Source organism: Carassius auratus, chromosome 39 (assembly GCF_003368295.1).
Source record: "Carassius auratus strain Wakin chromosome 39, ASM336829v1, whole genome shotgun sequence".
NCBI lineage: Eukaryota > Metazoa > Chordata > Actinopteri > Cypriniformes > Cyprinidae > Carassius > Carassius auratus.
The window spans coordinates 6,528,224-6,546,949 of NC_039281.1; the positions used below are offsets into that span (position 1 = coordinate 6,528,224).

At 37.3% G+C, this 18,726-nt stretch overlaps 1 protein-coding gene across 1 annotated transcript in view; it reads left to right on the forward strand.

Moving 5' to 3' along the window:
* LOC113058024 (probable E3 ubiquitin-protein ligase MID2) overlaps positions 1-18,726 on the forward strand; it is a 61,313-nt gene that overhangs the window by 14,800 nt on the left and 27,787 nt on the right. The window contains exon 2 of the mRNA XM_026225690.1: positions 8,650-9,398. Within this exon, the coding sequence (XP_026081475.1) occupies positions 8,706-9,398 (693 nt within the window). The 5' untranslated portion in view covers positions 8,650-8,705. The remainder of the gene's footprint in view (positions 1-8,649; positions 9,399-18,726) is intronic.

Below are 18,726 nucleotides of genomic sequence, written 5' to 3' on the forward strand. Positions count from 1 at the left end.
AAATGCATCCCACAGCTACGTAGCAATCGAGTGATGGTAGAATTCTGCATTGACAGATCTTAAAGAGTTTGTGTCATGTCAGCTGATCAGGGTGTTTATTATTTTTATTTGTAATTATTCATGATACACTGTGTACATTTATTCTTCTTTTGTTCTTTCTAGTAAAGTGCTGGGTGCTTGGCCGTGCAAAACATACTGCCTTGATACTAGGTCGTTTTGGATGGTTATTAGGTGTACTGTTGCTTAAATGGTTTGAGTAGTTTTTGCCATATTTCTATGACGTGCTTGATGTTATTTTATTGTAATTTGGATGGTTGTTAAGTGAGTGCTATGGAAGCCAGTTTCCACCACATAATCAGTATCATGAGATATAAACTCAGATTTGTGCACGTAAATGGGTAAATAACAAAAGAGGCAAACACAGGTCTGCTCTGAAACCAAATGGTAAAGATGGCTCTGACAACACCAAGACGCTGTACAGTGCAAGTACGAGCAACAGTATTAGCTTCAGCAAGCACCCAGATTTCAATGCCATATGAGAAAGTTTTTTTTTTTTCACAAAGAACTTTATGTACTGGTGCGTTACAGAAATAATAAATCAATGTACGATACACTGATCTGAAGAACTAAGGAAGTAAAATCTAAAACTTTGAAACTCCCGAGGACCATAAATCAACTTCAGATCCAGAACAAGAATGGTTCTTTTTAAGAATCCTCCAGTGTAGAACATGCTACCCTCGGGAATCCTGGCTTTCTTAAACACCCCTCCTGCTCACATCGGTTGCCGCTCGGCTTGTCAGCAGGTCAGTCGCAACAAATTCAGAGGTGATAAACTGTGAAAGGCTTCCCTGGCACCTGTCCTAACAGCAGAGCTGTGGGAATCCCCGGTCCAGTCACTCATTTTTAATCGATGTGTCTTCAGCCGTCCGTGAGGTGTGGGGCTGCGGTAGTGCTCCAGTGGTGCTGTGTCCGGTCTAGACTTCCTCTCTGCCCATGACTCCAGCTGTCTGGCTACTCAAGCGGCAGAGGAGGCTGTGGGGAACCGGTTGACAGGAGATAAATGGCTCCATTAAAGTGTCTGGGCCGCAGGGTGGAGTCTGACCCACTGGCCCACCCAGTGCCATAGTAAGCCACTTACAAACATCAAACAACATACTTCCTCATTCCAGAAAGGTCTGCCAGGGAACGCTAGCACAGCGAGTTATCTTGTGTCCTGACTGGAATGGCCTATATAATACCATCTGGATGTTGGGTTAGGGTTATGACAGGTTTATGAAGGATTACGGTGTCCTACCAGTTTTACCTCATATTGAAATCCAATATTTTTGGCAAGTTTGAGGAAACATTTACTCTGAATAATTTGTTTAATTGTGGTATATTGGAGAAGCATCTTATTGACCACTGTGCTCTCTAGTTATCAGACACTTAAAAATCCATGTCAGTCAACCACTAGGTGAAATGTTGCTGGAATGGAAAAGTGTTTGAATGGAACGAATGTGATATGTTGAATTTCCTACTCGTCTGAATTTCTGACTTAGATGGAGTTTGCATTGTATGAACGTATTTTTCCTATGGCCTACCTGACAAGGACAGCTTTTTTTTGTATGTTCTTTTTATAAATAAATTAAAAAAGACTGACTGTATATATGTATGTATTTACACTGGGTATAGAAAAGAATATCCCCCACCACCACCTTTAAAATAATCACATTTTGATGCTTTGCAGCCTGAAATTAAGACAGACACAATTTTTGTTCTCTCCAGCTGTATTTACTCAGTGCAACTTATAGCATCCAAATGAAAAATATATCACCAACATGTCAGAGAATCACTAAGTTGGAAAAAGCATTTAGGTCTTACCATCTAACCTTGCAGATTAGTCCATCTAGAATTAGCAGGAAAGTTTCATTTTAAGTGACCCTATATATGTGGGAAGTAATCATTGTCTCATTATCAGTGTATGCATATAATTCAAGGAAGAGCTGTATTCTTAGAGCCTTTTTAAAAGTGAACTGTCCCTATTGTTTAGTCAAGGCTAATTGTCATTGTTCCAGAAATGCCATACCTCTCAGTGACGCACGAGTGTTGGTTTTCCTTTTTTCCTTCTGTCCTAACAGGCACAGAAAAGTAGAGTCCCAGGAGACCAGATATAGGACTATTAAATGCCACCGCCATCTTTTAAACTAGCTTTGCTTAGTATTTGTATTCTAGAGTTGGTTGTCTTAAGATTGTTTAAGAGAGATGTATTACATTTGGGTTTTATAAGCAAGTATATTAGCATCAAGGCAGCTAGGTTTGTGTTTTGGCAAACGCGTATGCACACTTGTGTCTGCTATTAAGCACTAAGTGACTATGTTAGAGTGCCTCTATTATGCCATTTCCAATATTGCCTTTCATGCAGTGTGTGATGTAGCTGTATGTGAATGTAAACAATCTGCAAAGTTGTAAAGCTGAAAGTACATGATTAAGTTATTGTCTCCCAAAATAAAGAATTGACTCTGTACAGCCTAGACGAGTCATTAGTAATTCAAATCCCACTTCATCATGGGGTAACACATTTGCCTAATGCGCGCCTATTTTCTACGTTGGTCGGGCGCAAACAACCTGACCCCGCTCACAAACACATCATTCTACAGACGACTGCCTTTCTAATCTCAAGGAGTTGAATCCTCAACGCAGGATTGACAAAATGCTTGCTGTTGAAAGATGAATCAGTATCCTGTTTATTTGGACCAGCTGCTCCACTGAATCACAACCTATAAGTATAATAAATAATAGATGCTTGTATTTTCTATAGAGCGTTCAAAATACAGAACTATTGAAATAGACAAATCGTTATGACACCGCTGTATGCCGTTGACCAATCAAAACAGACAAGGCCATTCATGATAGGTCAGATTATAGCAGGCTCATGGAAAGGAGGGGTTAGAGAGACTGAATCTTTGAACTGCTTCAAACGAATCATTTGAGAATCACTGGAAAATGAAGCGATATTAAATGCATATTTTGAGAAAACGAAAGAGGTTTTTGACATTTCATGCATTTAATCCTATGGTAAGAGACTCCCAAAACAATATTAGGAACCGTAAAAAATGGCATAATAGGGGCACTTTAAATCATTTCCATATGAGTCATCTCTTATGGAGACTGCTTTTTGTCTTTTTCTGATTCCGAGTCCACACCAAAGGGGACAATAATACCTTAATCAAGCCAAGAACAGATCAAATAAACTAGATTCGGCTCTGAGAACGTGTGCATGCGTGTTGTGTATGAGAGGGGCTGTTCGTGAGCAAAAACAGACTCTGATCAGCCTCCTTATGGAGCACTTCATCATAATCAGATTATATGTGGTGTCTTTCTTTGAAAGGAGTAAACTGTTTGCTTCTCCACTTCCCCAATATATCACATCCTTTTTCTGCCTGTTACACTTAAAGTAGACTTTTACGTGCTAAACCTTCTGGCTTACTCTCCTGAATCTCTCTGTATGATTTAAAGTGTCTCGAAATATGCATTTAAAACATCACACCAGCTGTAGAGTCCATCGCTGACCTCATCGCGACCTTCACTAAGTCTCGCCATTTCTGTTTGTGGAATTTAGACGATATAAGCTCAGCTGTAAATGCTCAGCATGCCTAAGCCATTTGAGAGAATGAGTTCGGGGACTTACTGTACTATATTCCTTTTGTTATTTAAGATTTCATATTAAAATCTTGACAATACCTGTTATTTATTGGCCAACCGATGGTAGTTCTCTGCAGATCTGTGCCAAGAGGGTTTCAGGTGAACAGATGCACAACAGCTTCTGCGTCTGCACTCTATTGCTATGAATCGTCATTATTCTTGTATTAGCTGTCATTAGCCGAAAACTTGATTACCAAAAATCAAATTTTGAAAGACCACTGAAAACAAATCTTCTTATGTTTTTTGGCATAGACAAAACATGTTGAAGGTACACATTATTTTGGGACGTTTACGCATACTAATCTAAGTGAAAAGTTCTGAGGATTTATATTGTTCTATGCACAACTTTTTGTGTGCAACGTGCCTATATTATGTCTCTTGAGAAGGCAATGCCCTATCAATTCCTACCAACAGTCCTACTTTCAAACTGACGCCTGTCATGGTCACTTATTTGACCACTCACCCTCTGGGCCCTATCTTGCACCCAGCGCAATTGACTTTGTACACCGACGCATGTGTCATTCCTATTTTACACCTGCGCAAAGCGCGCTTTTCCCTCCACAGAAGCACGTCGCTAAACTAGCGAATGAACTTGCGCTCCCTGGGCGGTTCAGCGCAAAAAAGGAGGCGTGTTCCGGCGCAAACAATCCCTGGTGCTATTTTGATGTTCCATTAAACAATTGCGCCACTGACCAGAAAAAACCTAGTCTAAAGTCAGTGGCGCGTTGCGCGTTGTTCATTATGCTATTTTAAGGGCGCATGCTTGACCATAATGTATAGCGTGCACAACGCGCATACACTTTGTTCATGTAATCTACACAGATGCAACAGTTATTTTTGCAAATCATAAATTGTTACACTTAAAAAAAATATTAACACATGAGATGACGGAAATCATTGTGGTGTGCCACGAAGATGTGATAAAATAAACATAAATCTAGCTTACAAATTATTCAGGCTAATTGTAGTAATTAAGGATCAGACATGTTTGAGGTCATATATGTATATAAGGACATCTGACAAATTGGTTTGTCCGTCAAGAACCAGGAAAAAAAAAATCGATGAAACAATTGTGGCTATTTCCTCCCACGCCTGTTTAACCGACGCTATTTTGGGTGGGTTTCTCCCATCCCCATACAACACAACTTCTCTGTCTTTCACTGCTCTTACAAGAACATCAGTCTCCTCGGCTGTGAACCGCTCCTGGCGTGTGCCTGGTAAATACGTCATAATAATAGCAATCCATAATGGAACTTGCGCACCTGATTTTAAAGGGAATGTTGGATGACGCTCTGATTGGTTTATTTCACGTTACGCCCAAACCACACCTATGAATAATGAAGCTGCTTCAGACCAACCCACTTTAGATTTGCGCCGGGCGCAAGAGCCATTTATCCCGCCGGGAAAATAGCAACAGCGCCGAGACCCGCCCACAAACTTACTTGCGCTTCGCGCTTTGACACTTGCGTTTCAGATCGTTAAAATAGGGCCCTCTGTGTCTACTTTAGCAGAAATGTCAGATTGCCTGGCAAGCTTTTGCTCTTTTCTAATGTAAGTCCTATCTGTTTGGACAGTTGTGAATGGAGCTAGCTGTGCTTTAAAAGGAACCAATTCTAAGATGGTTAGTTGTAGAACAGTTCTGTTCACTCATTCTAATGTTTTTAGTTGTAATTGCCATGAAATTAGTCTTCTTTATTTGATTTCTTTTCATTTGACTGGGTTGGAGCATTTGCAGTTTTTAACAATTTATGAGCACAAATCATACCATTCACGTAAATCTCTCAATTAAATTCTGAGAGATTTACGTGAGTGGTATGATATATGAGAGTCCATAACTTAACCAATGTGTACAAAAATATATTGTCTCACTGTTGATCTCCACTTCTTCCATAGTGGTGTGTCAAACAGCCCATATTATTTTTTATTTTTTTTTACAGAATCCAAAAACTCCCAATCTGGCAAACTTGATCCAGGAGAGGGTAGTATCACTTTCATCTGTCGTCTCCTTTGAATTGTGGACTGTGTTGTTTTTTTTTGTCTTCTTTTTTTCTGTTTTATGAAGGATGGCAACCAGCATTGGTGCAGTGCAGCCACCTTCTATGCTGGAGTGTCAAACAAGTGGTGCTGGATTATATACAACATTATCAAAAATGTAGTATAAACTAAATCTCAGTATGTATATATATATCATGGTTGTTTTATATACTAGAATATAGCACAAACTTTCAAGGATTATCCTAGAAAGACTACTACACCATCAAACAAGCTTTTATTATTAGTATTTAATTTGTTCAGGATTGACTCCTTCCGGTTTCCACCTGGTCCACTGCTGCTGTAATCACATGCCTTTCTTGGCTTGCTGTCGTAAGTGCCTGTGGAGTTTAAGGTTTTAAGGTTTAGTACAAAATCTCAGGATGTCTGCAGACTTTGAGAGCTTTTGGCTCCTCACAGGAGCTGTCAGATCATTTTAAGCAGCAGTCAGGTGCTTCAGGTTCCTTGTCAGAAATGGCAGTAACTTGCTGCTCCAGTAAAGCAGAGTGTCTAGAAGATTCTGACACCGTCAATAGCCATTTAACAGGATGGAGCTGAAGCCTAATGTGGGAATGATAGGACAGAGATGCATCATGTCACTGTTAGATCAAAATGTGATAGACTGAGGCAGTGTGATCATAGCCTTTTACTTGCACTTGGAGTTCTGCATTGATCTGTATGTAACATCAGAGATGAAATCATTAAAAGCCACCGAGCGGTTTAGCACAATCAATATGAAGTCACATGGCTGCGCACAGACCCTAGAAGGAGAGATCTGATTAGACAAGAGTAAGAAATAAAAAAATTGAAGCATAAATAAATAATAAACAACATCAGCAATAATAATATTAATTGCATCTTATTAATAATACTTGTTTTGTTATTATTATTATTATTATTATTATTATTATTATTATTATTAAAAAACAATTTATTTATTAATACTAGTTATTTTGTGTTATTTTATTTTTTATATATTTATTATAAATAATGAATACATTTTCAATAAAATAATAATGAATAATAATAAAATAGTGCTGAAAGTCTCACATGAACCTACTCCAGGAAATTGCTTTAAATCCCCCCACTTTAATGCTGCAATCATCAGATCTAAGATTACTTACTGATAGTTTTGTGCTGTACAGTTATAGATACCGTATTTAGCTTGTTCAGATGTTGAGTGTATATTCCCTGCAGATTCTTGCATTGTCTTTCTTTCTTTATCTTTCTTTTTTTTTAAGTTTGTCTGAACACATGCATGTCTATTTACATCAAAGCTGAAGGTCGTTCCAGTGTATACAGCTTCATTGATTACACTGGGAGTGATTGATGTTTGACTGCACTGCTCTGCTCACATCTGGTCTGGTGTACACATGGTGTCAGAAACACGCCTGACATGAGTATATTTTAGAATTATATATAATTATACAGGGCTTTTTATGACTCACTAGTTATTCAGACAACCCAAATTCTAATCAGTGTTATAAATATTTAATTTTGCACATCAAAGGTAGTAATAAAATGTAATTATATAGTGTTTTTTCCTTGTTTATATGACTATTAACCAAACAGGCGATGTATCATCACACCATGTGAAGTACAGTTCATTAGCTGAAAAGACAAACACATTTTAGCATGCAAGCTGGAGGCACAGGTGCCGTGTTCAGTGATGTGCAATGCTGATTTGGGCCCATTCATATTCATCAAAGCAGAAACATTGTAATCTGTTAAAGCCCCTCCATTAAAACAGCAGCAATATGGCACAAATTTATGATTTCAAATGAATGTGCAGGAGTGGTTTTACTTCAGGGGGTTTAGCCTTTGTAAGTGAAGTGATGCATCATATTGGGTCTTAGTTCATGGGCAGAGGAGATGTTGCCTGATGACATTGACAGCTCAACAGGTGTGTGTGTGTGTGTGTGTGTGTGTGTGTGCCGTTCATCTAGCCCAGAGCATATGTGTATGAATGTAACGTGAAGTCTTCTTTAATCCCCATCTGTCACTTTGACAATTCAACTTAAAGGCAATCCTTGATCATGTTTTGACATTTATGTTCTCCTTGTAAAACTATTAGCTTACACACTCTGCCACTATTGAGCCGAAGATAATGCTTTGAATGTATGTGCTGTCATTAACCATATTGCTTACAACTCTAGTGATTTTCCGCTCAAAAATGTCAAATTTCCTCTTTTTTTTCCAGTTGTTATCAAGGTTATTTTAGTCTGATTTATTTGGTAGTTTAGTTTTAGTCATCAAAAATTTTGCTTAGTTCAGTGTTCAATTTCACTCTATTGGCATAATTTTTATGCATGCAGTATTACCCAAGCATCAAAACACAGCCAAACAGTGATAACAAAAATAAAAAGATAATAATGATATAATATAATGTAACATAAAAATGTTCTGCTCAGTTTAGGATTTAGGTAAAATTATTTATTTTTTTATGGCTATATTATAATGTGATATTTTTTTTTTTTTACATTTCATGATAAAAGTTTATTTTCTCTAATTTCAGCTTTTTCTGTTTCAGTGTATTTATTTATTTCAGAATTTAAAGTTAGTATTTATTATGGCTATAATATAATATATGAAAATATTTGAATTTAAATAAAAATAACTAATTAATAACAAAAAAATCTGTAGTTTTTTCTTCAGTTTATCAAGTTTCAATTTTTGTGTTTTTTATTTTTATTTCTATGACTAACATATCTTTAAAAAAATGAAATTCATGATGAAAGTTTATTTTCAGTTTAATTTTTCAGTATAAATGTAGTTTTGAATTTATTTTTAAGCAGTGTGCTGATTTAAATGATTTCAACTGATTTAAATACTTTGATAACTGAATTTTTATTTATTTTTTTGAGCGGAATTTCTCTTTCTGCTGCTTTTGCCATACTAAAGTTGCTTGCCTCTAACCCATAGCTATCCGCCGCACAGGTGACTGACCAGCTTCTGTGGGATTTGATGTCACCTTTAGATCGGTTCAATTGAAGATGGAAACACTGGAGTCCGAGCTGACGTGTCCGATCTGCCTGGAATTGTTTGAGGACCCCCTCCTGCTGCCCTGCGCCCACAGCCTGTGCTTCAACTGCGCCCACCGCATCCTGGTCTCGCACTGCTCCAGCACCAAGCCTCTCGAGTCCATCTCCGCCTTCCAGTGCCCCACCTGCCGCTACGTCATCACGCTGAATCAGCGCGGCCTTGAGGGTCTGAAGCGCAATGTGACGCTGCAGAACATCATCGACCGCTTCCAGAAGGCCTCCGTCAGCGGGCCCAACTCCCCCAACGAGAGTCGCCGGCCGCGACCCTACAGCGCCACGCTCGGCGGGAGCACGAGGGGCAGCCCCGCCAGTAGCGCCATGTCCCTCGAGCGTGTCGGCTGCCAGTTCTGCGATCAGGAGCCCCCGCGGGAGGCGGTCAAGACGTGTGTGACGTGCGAGGTGTCGTACTGCGACCGCTGCCTGCGGGCCACGCACCCCAATAAGAAGCCCTTCACCAGCCATCGTCTGGTGGAGCCGGTGGCAGACGCTCAGCTGCGTGGGCTGGCCTGCCTGGAGCATGAGAACGAGAAGGTGAACATGTATTGCGTGGTGGATGACCAGCTGATCTGCGCTCTCTGCAAGCTGGTGGGACGGCACCGTGAGCATCAGGTCACCTCACTTAGCGAACGCTTCGACAAGCTCAAGGTGAGTCCCAAACTTGGTTCTTAAGGCAAGACACCCCAGGTTAAAAACTAATAGAAATAACCATGCTTTCCCAGATGATTGATTACATGAAGAATTGCAATCTTTTTAGTGTTACAAGTTTTCTGTAATGTAATGTTTAAATATGCAATGCATTGTTTAATTAAAGGAATAGTTGACACACACACAAAAAATAACATTTGCTCTATCCATAGTATTGCTTTCTCCAGTGAAAAAAGTCATCTCATCTAAATCAAGAGAGAAATACGCACAGTTCAAAGAACATTTATGAGCGAAATCTGTCTGAAACTATTTTAGGCAAACATGGGGCTGGATTCTGATGTTAGAGGACAACAGGGGATGAAATTTTCACTGAAGGAAGTGTTATTTTGGGATTTTTGGCCAGAAGTGTTTAAAGTTAAAACACTTTTGTTTCTTATTTGCTTTTTAAAAACATGCAGCTTTTCACTTCATAAGATGCTAATTTATGGATTGGAGTCATGTGGATTCCCTGTGCATTATTGTGATAAGCTGTTTGGACTCTTATTCTGTTTTCTTTCCATTAATCAGAAACAACACATTATAAAAAGCCAAATTGTCCAAAATCTCAAAATTGACCAGTGCTTAAAAAAAGTGTTTTTGGCTGCAAGGTCTTGTCTTACACAGTGGTTTTCACTGTTATAAACACTTTTATTATAGAAACACCTCTGATTCCTTTAGGTGAGCAATAGAAAGGTTTTATTTGACCGATTTTGAGTGAAATAGTTCAAGGTTATCTCTTTGGTAAAAATTTTTGTTTTCATGCATCACGTATTGTAACCATCATTTATGCAAATGTATTTGGTTTTCTTTCTCTGCAAGCTAATTTCATTTCATTAGCATCAACCTAACTCATTCTGTGCAATATGTGTTGGCTTTCATGGTGGAGCGCTTCATGCATAGTAGCAGCCAGAACTGCCCAGCTGTTCCTTTGAGCAGAACTCATTATCATATTAGATGAGTCTGCAGTCCCTAAAGCCGTTCTCTGTTCGGCACTGAAACGCAGTGCTGACCTACTACAAAGACCTTGATTGCTGAATAAGTGCTAAAATACAGAAGCTCACACAGAGCTCCCAACCTGTGAATACACTTGCGCACGTCAGTAGTCATTCGCAGCTCCAGAAGGCCAGAATTACATCCGTGCCTTGTTGTTATAATGGCATCATAACTTCAGAGCAAGTTTCCTCCAGATCAGCCTTTCATTACCTCAATTATCCCTGTGAAGGTGAAGAAAAGGGGAAGACCACAAGCGTTATGTGCTTGTTAAGTTTTCATGGGGTGGATTTGTAAATATGAGGCCTTTACACTGTCATAATCTCGCTCCCATGAATAGGCCACCATTGACTTATGCATCAGCTTTATAATAGCAAGCACATAGAGGGCACATGTGATCTCCTATTCCGTTTGACCTCTTTGTTCACACCAGCTTGCACAAAAGAAATTCCATCATTGATCATTGACGCTTGCCCCATCAGGTTTTGAAGAAAACGAATGCAGCTCTGCTGAAATTGCCTCGATTGTGCTTGACGACGTTCATTGTGTGTTTCTGAAAGTCGATACCTGAGAAAGTTGCTCCTCTTTTGTCACAAGGTCTTCTTGCAGGGAAACAGAAAAGAGGCTGGCAGTATGCAGAGGTTACAGCATCCAGATCGACATTTAATTTCCTCTAGGATCCCGACGGACTGTGAGGATTACCTCGGTTTTGAATTACTCACTGGAATGTTCTATCCATAATTACCTCTTGTGCCGTAGATGCTTATTGTACACATTGCTCACGGAACCTGTGACAGTCCTGACTCAACCCGTTTAGAAAAACACCTCAAATAAGATGCCGGGTCTAAAAGGCACTTTAATGCACTTTTAATGCAAAACGTCTGGATTGGGGTTTGTATCTACGTTGCATAGGCTTATTTGAATGTTCCCCTGCTGAAGCTTTGAACCTGTCTAACTTTGAACTCTCAATCCACAACCTGAAGAGAGAGAGAGAGAGAGCAGAGACACAATCAGGGCTCAGGGCTTCAACATTTTAATCTTCTTCCGGCTCAAGTAAAATGAGAAATCCTTGTTTGTACGTAAGCGTCATGGTGGATGATGATGATGATTCAAACTGTTCCACATGTTTAGATGAGCTTTTCTGTTTCCTTGTCAACAATCGCAGAATTGCATATTACAGTTATTTTAAAGCCAAACCACAGACTCTCCTGCAAAAAAAGTTGTAGTAAGGTATAGGTTTGCACATGATCATGATCCATTTTTTTCCTTTCTGGTGAATAATAATAATAATTAATTTAATTTAAATTAAATTTAAATTTTACTTAATTAAAAAATGTAATTTAATTTAATTTAATTTAATTTAATTTTAATAATAAGAGTTTTTAAATGTATTTTGTGTGTTTTGAACAGAACTTTCTGCATGTCAGTTAATTATTAATAAATGAAGAGGGACACATTAAATGGGGGGAGTGGCTATTAGATATTTAAATTAATTATTTAATCATGTAGGTCTTACAATGGGGGCTTGTGATACCTGTAAGTAGTTGTCATTGGAAAGTAATAGGCATTATAGTTGTGTTTACAGTTATGCTTAGTTTTACCTATAATTAAATTATTTTTTTTATAGCTAAAAGAAAAAAAAACATAATGGAGATTAATGTTGCTTTCAACTAAGCAGAACCTTACTTTTCCAAACACTTAACCACATTAAGCTACATTAAGCTAACCACATTTTCATTCAAGTCTGTGACTTTTTTTTTTTTTTGAAAGATTATTATTCAGCAAGGATGCATTACACAGAACAAATGTGAAAATTAACTTTTACAACCTATTTCAAATAAATGTTCCAAACAAAAGCAAATCAGTATATTAGAATGATCTCTGAAGGATCATGTGACACTGAAGACTGGAGTAAAACTACTAGTTTTTACTACACAATTTTACAGTTTTTTACGGATGTTCTAAGCGGCCATGCATTATAATTTGTTTTCCTTATTTTATCATTATTACGACTTAATTATCTCGTTATCTCGACATAACGAAAGTCGATTTCTCGTTATAATGACTTAATTTTCTCGTTATCTCGATATAACGAAAGTTTGTTTTCTCGTTATTATGGCGTGACAGTTTTACTGTTGCTATAGTAACGAACTCAACTTTGACAGGCATCTGATGGACAACCATGCAGGCACTCTTACTGTAGCCTATATTTCAGCAAATTTTGCTTCGCCTAGGTAATAACGTCTACAATACTGTGCATAAATGAAGGCTGATCAATCACTGTTGATTTTTCCAGAGACCGTACACCAAACGTTTTGTTTTTGTTATTAGCATGTTTAAATGGCCACACCGCGAACACAGGCGGAGCGCCTTTACAATCATGCAGAACTATTTTAGAACTTTTAGAGCTGCTTGGATTAAACTCACTTTTAATTTTCCCTTTATTTGAAATAAAATTATATATAATTTGTATTTTTAAGTAGTCATTATATGCTGTGACAGATATATCATGTGCGTTACAAGCTTCTGTTTGAAAAAAGCGTCCATGTGTACGTGTACGTGTACGTGTAGTGTATGTGTGTGTGTGTGTGTAGAAGAAAACGATTACAACATTATAGAACAAAACTGAATTAAATTAGCCTATGCACTTTACATATACATCACATTTCTCATCAATTTGGTTAACAATAAAGATTAATAATAAGGAAAAGAAGCACATCACAAATAGCCTACATCATTAAATCCCGTCCTACTGTAGATAAACAGAACATCTCCGCTTATTAACTACCTAATCATGTCCCTAAAAGAAGCACAAATAAAGATATAGCTGCAAACAGAATACAGTGACGTCAACTTTTGTTTTGATAAGCAGTTATTTTATGACACAGAATGCGTTGGTGAAACTCATGCATCTAGCAAGAACTTAATACACAAAATAATCATATTGATTCAAGCATTTAACATTTATGAATTCATTAAATGTCAGTAATGAACAAGACTGCACAAATTATAGCGATCACGAGGAAGGTCCGCGTACAGTAAAGTGGATAGTGTAAAACACCCCAGTTATATTCAGGTCTATAGTGCCACATGCTGGCGCAGTTTTGTAACTTCTTAGAGAAATAGAAAGTCGTTATAACGAGAAAAATACTGGTTTTGTCGAGATAACGAGAAATTTACGTCGTTATAACGAGAAGATGACTTTCGTTATGTCGAGATAATGAGAAAATTAAGTCGTTATAACGAGAAAACAAGAAGAAAAAATTTTTAATGCATGGCTGCTTAGAACTTTCCATAGTTTTATCACATAAATGCAGCCCTTACAAGCATAGGTGACTTCTTTCAAAAAGATAAATAAATAAATATGACCTCAAACTTTTGAACAGTAGTGTATGAAAATCTTTTTGAAAATTGGGCTTTCAGTAGCCAGGTTTTCATCCAAAGTTGCAAATTTAACTTATGGGCAAAACTGGAATATTGCACAAAACATTTGCGAACAAGCACCGTTTCCATCCAACAAGTCAAAGAGAACAAAACCATATACTATACATTATTAAGAAAAGTAGGAGAAGCCACTGAATATAATAATTTTCCTATATGATAAATGACTTCAAAATGAGCAGACAAAACTAAATTAATGCGGTTATTGCTTTTTTCGGAGGTGTATGCTAATGTTTGGGAACACAGTTGTTTAACAGTTCTAGGAGGCAATTATACAGAAATACTTTGATGACAGACATTTCTCAATGACCATATAACTAAATTTCAGATGCTGTGGAACAAGATCGGTCCGCTGGTTAGTCAGGATTTGCCATACCAAAGCTTTTTTGATGCACTTTGAGTAATTTATTTGCAAAATGCATTTCTATCCCCCATTATTCACATTAACCCTTTCTCCTTAACCTTCAATCCTTTAAAATGCTTTTAGGAAACCCAGCTAGTGTTGACGCTCTCAGATGCTTTGTTACAGGCAGCTAATTGATTGAAGAGCAGGTCATGCTGTTCAACTTTGTGTGCTATACTTCAAGAAGCTAATGAGTTGCCATTCTTTTAAAACCTCATCAACACTTCTTCACGCACTCTTCACTTCTAAACAGCTGCAGAAAGGAGCCAAGAGAAATGTTATATTTAGGCAGTCACTGTCCATTGCACTCAGCTTGCCTCTTCCATCTGCCTATTGATCACACCCCATGTTTGAACGTGACTTACATGAGTAATGTCGGACAGCGAGGCTTTCAAAGCATGACAGCACTCTCGCAAACGCTCAGGGATTAGGTTTTACAGGGACAAAACACAAAATATGAAAAAAGTGGCGATTAAAGGCTTAATTTCTATTTCGGAAAAGTTGCAAGTCACAGCAGGCAGCTTTGATTAAAGTTCCACCCGGTTTGGCGGTTGGGCCTCTTACTCTAAGCTCCTTAGGGAAGCCGTCTATCTTCTCACAGATATATGAGCCCAGCTCAGGAGACACCAACTCACCCAATTCTGCTGCATTCAATGAGCTGTCAATGGGATGCTGGGGTCATTTTCAAAGTGCTCCTAAAAGACGTTTTTAAAGCCAAAAGGACAATTCAGCTGAAAAGGTGCTTGATATGAACTGGGCTTTCCTTGCACCTCAGCCTCAGCCAGATTTCCCTACTGCTGCCACATTGGCCTGGTTTTGCCTGTCGTTCAGCCCAAGGTGTTCAGAGGAGATAGTGCATGAGGCAATATGTCATGCTTATAAATTTAAGCACTATGGAAATACTACTCATTTAGGGTGATGAAAGTTACATGTATGCTTACAACTGACTTTCACCCATATTCAGAGGACAGTGACTGTGACCCTCAGTAACAAAAATATTATATTGTAATAGTCAATGTTGGGGTACATAACTACTAAAAGCCAGTTACTTAATCAAAGCTGAGTTTTCATATTTTGCATATATAATATTTGTAACTGTTTACAAACTAATTTGAAATAACTACCCAAAAATGGTAGAGTGGAGTGATTAGCAGTAACATTTGATATAATAATAAAAAAATGATTAATTTAAAATAACCAAAAAAAAAAAAACTTTAAAAACAGTAGCATTTGATTTAAATAGTATATGATTTCAGCAAACATATTGCAATACATATTAGAAAACTATTCTGAAATATATATTATTGTATATATTTGCTACAAAATAATATATATATATATATATATATATATATATAATTTTTTGTAGCAAATATATACAATAATATATATTTCAGAATAGTATATATATATATATATATATATATATATATATATATATATATATATATATATATATATATAAATTAAAAATAATATAGAATCTGAATATAAAAAGAATTGGTGAATACTTTAGCCCAGATAGCGTGACTGTAAAGCTGAATGTTCAATTTATAAAAAACAAATAGTAATGTAGTGTTTTGTCGTACTGCACTTTAACTTGTTTTAAAAAGAAGCTTGTTACCAGAAAAGCTATTCTGTTTTAAAAGCTGCTGAGCTACTGTCATGCTACTGAAAAATACAGTTAAATTAGACACTTTTCTCCTTTTAGTCAGTTACTCCCGGACTTAATGTATTATAATAAAGTGTGTTTTAATGGTTTTGCTGCTATTATTGCCTTTTGGAACATGTCTCTTTTCTTTTTCTCTCCCATCTGTATGGAGGTGTGCCAGACCGAGTGCAGCTGCGTGAGAACGGAGTGAAGCAAGAGAGATAGTTGTTTCTGTATGGAGGCATTCAGAGACATTCTTAGGGGCTTTTTTTCTCTTTCCTGTACAGGCGTACACATACCTGGCACATGGTTGCATGCAAAAATTGCCACATGTGCGTAATGCATGGGGCATGCTGTGAAGAGATATAGTGACAAGTTATCAGAGATGAATATAGAGGCTTGTTATTGAACTGCTTTGAACCCTGCTCTCCCCATACACAATTAATGCAGACGGGAGCTGAAAAGCTTTTAAAAGCAGTGAAGTGGAGTCATCAGCCTTACAATGTGAACCACAGTCTCCTTCTCTCTCCACTTTGGTCTCCAGGTTCAGGAGTTTCTTGAATGCGGGAAGCTAATGTAGTGTTTCTCTGCTTTGTGCTGTGGTGTGAAGTGCAAAGCACCACATACAGTATATCATCTTCCATCAGTAATGCTCAGAGAGTGGGATTAAAAACTGTACTGGCTCTGGTTTTAGGAGATTATTCCATTCAGTCTTGCCCCTCTTTGAAATGGGATGTATGTATTAGTAATTCATGTAGTCTCTTGCACTCATGTTCTACCTTCATTTGGCCTACTGTGGTGCTGTACTCAAAAGTCCTGTGAAGTTATTTGCGCTAGATGTTTTGCTTTGGAATGTCATCTTTAAAGAATTAGTTCACCCCAAAATGAACTCATCCACATGTCTTTCTAAACCCATATGACTCACAGTCTTCTGTTCAACAAAAAGAGGGGTTTTAATGCATCTCCCGGTTCCTCTTATACATTAAATAACACTGTATTAAAAAATCTAAGATTACAAAGAAAATACTGTTAAAATATCAATAACTCAATAACACTTGTTTATTTGTAATTTTTGTAAAATATATTGGCAATTTCTGAATTAAACTTGGCTGTACACCAGTTTTTCTTCTTTTCAAACTTGAAAAAGGATGAAAAAGTATCATAAAATAAATTTAAATGATTAAAAAAATACTAATAATAATAACAAAGATAATGATAAAACAAAAGTAAAACAAATCTTTCTTTTCATTCGTTCACAAATCAGACTGTGATTCAGTCTCTCTCACAAGGCTGTCAGAATACTTTAAATATAGTGCTTTTATTTATGCATTTATTTTTTGTGATTATGCAATTGGTTAATTTTGATTAATTTTCTCAAATGAATGAAAATTATCTAAATGAATCGATTTAATAAAATGAACTGAACAGAGTCAATATTTTGGGCCAGTACATTGGCTTTTTCCCTCAGATGGTTTGGCTGTAAAAAGTTTTTAAAAATGTCAGTGTAGCATTTTGTCTCACTAAATGTTAAATTATTAGCTTGTTACTGGAAAAGCTATTGTTAAAAGTAGCTACTGAAAAATACAAAAGCACATTCTCCTTTCAGTGCTCGAGTTATATGGACCATGTTTATGATCTGTTTTTGAAAGACCTGAAACATGTTTTTGAGAAGCTTGAGAGCCATAATACCCATTCATTTTAATTGTATATAGAAAGTCAGACCTGTTTATTATTCAGGACTTCTCCTTTAGTGTAAAAGAAAGTGATACGAATTAGAATTTGTTTTTTAATTTTGGCATTTTTATTTTTTTTCTCCCTGATTCTGTACTGCAGACCTTACTGTGGTTTTCCTCACTGAGAGTTGGTTTTGTTCCGACTTTGATGTGGTGACATTTATCTGGATTCCTCCATCTTTGTCAGTCATCAGTTCTCAGGATCTAGTCCGGTTTCTAATACATTCTTTACTCTGTTCTGCTTGGATCTGTTGTAAACAAAAATGCTTTGTCTTTATCTTTTCCGGCCATGTTTTCAAAGATCCAAAATCATTTATTGCTCCACATCCACTTCCATCTGAGCTATTCTGATCCCAGCAGTTGAAAGCTGTGTTGACCTGGGTCATCCGTTATCTCTGCTAGGGATGCTTGGTGCTTTTCCGCCAAGAGTTGAAATGTCAGAAAACAGTCCAAGGTAGGGATTTCCTGCAGCCATTCTCCATCAGGACAGGCCGTGGACATTCCAGCTCATCCTGTGTGACTGAAGCATGTTGTCCAGCTGCCAGGAACGCTGCCTGTCCTAGAAGAGAAGAAGAGCAGGGAGTGTGAGAACATGAGCACATTTACAGTGTTTCTGAGACCTCTCTCCTCATTTCTCGGCCCCTGAGGAATCCCAAACCTCCTTCTTCTGCCCTGGAACACTCATTGACTATGAAAAGATCCCTCTCTAGCTATTCTTCCCCTTCAGTTTATATCTACTTCTACCAGTGAGTCAGGATGAGGACAGACAGCCTGGATCTTATCACAGAGCAATCAGGGTCACTGTGAACATCGGACAAAATGGAATGTACTTAATGACCCCACAAAATCCCTGCTTTATCGTTCTTTAACAGTATGTTGAGCATATTGAAGGGATAATCCTTTTTTTAATATATATATATATATATATATATATATATATATATAAATAATGATAAAAGACTACTATTTTTATATTAGTAAAAATATAAAATAAAATAAAAAGACATTTTGGGATCAGTAAGATTATTTAAACGTTTTTTAAAACAAGTTTGAAATGCTCAGTGAATGAAA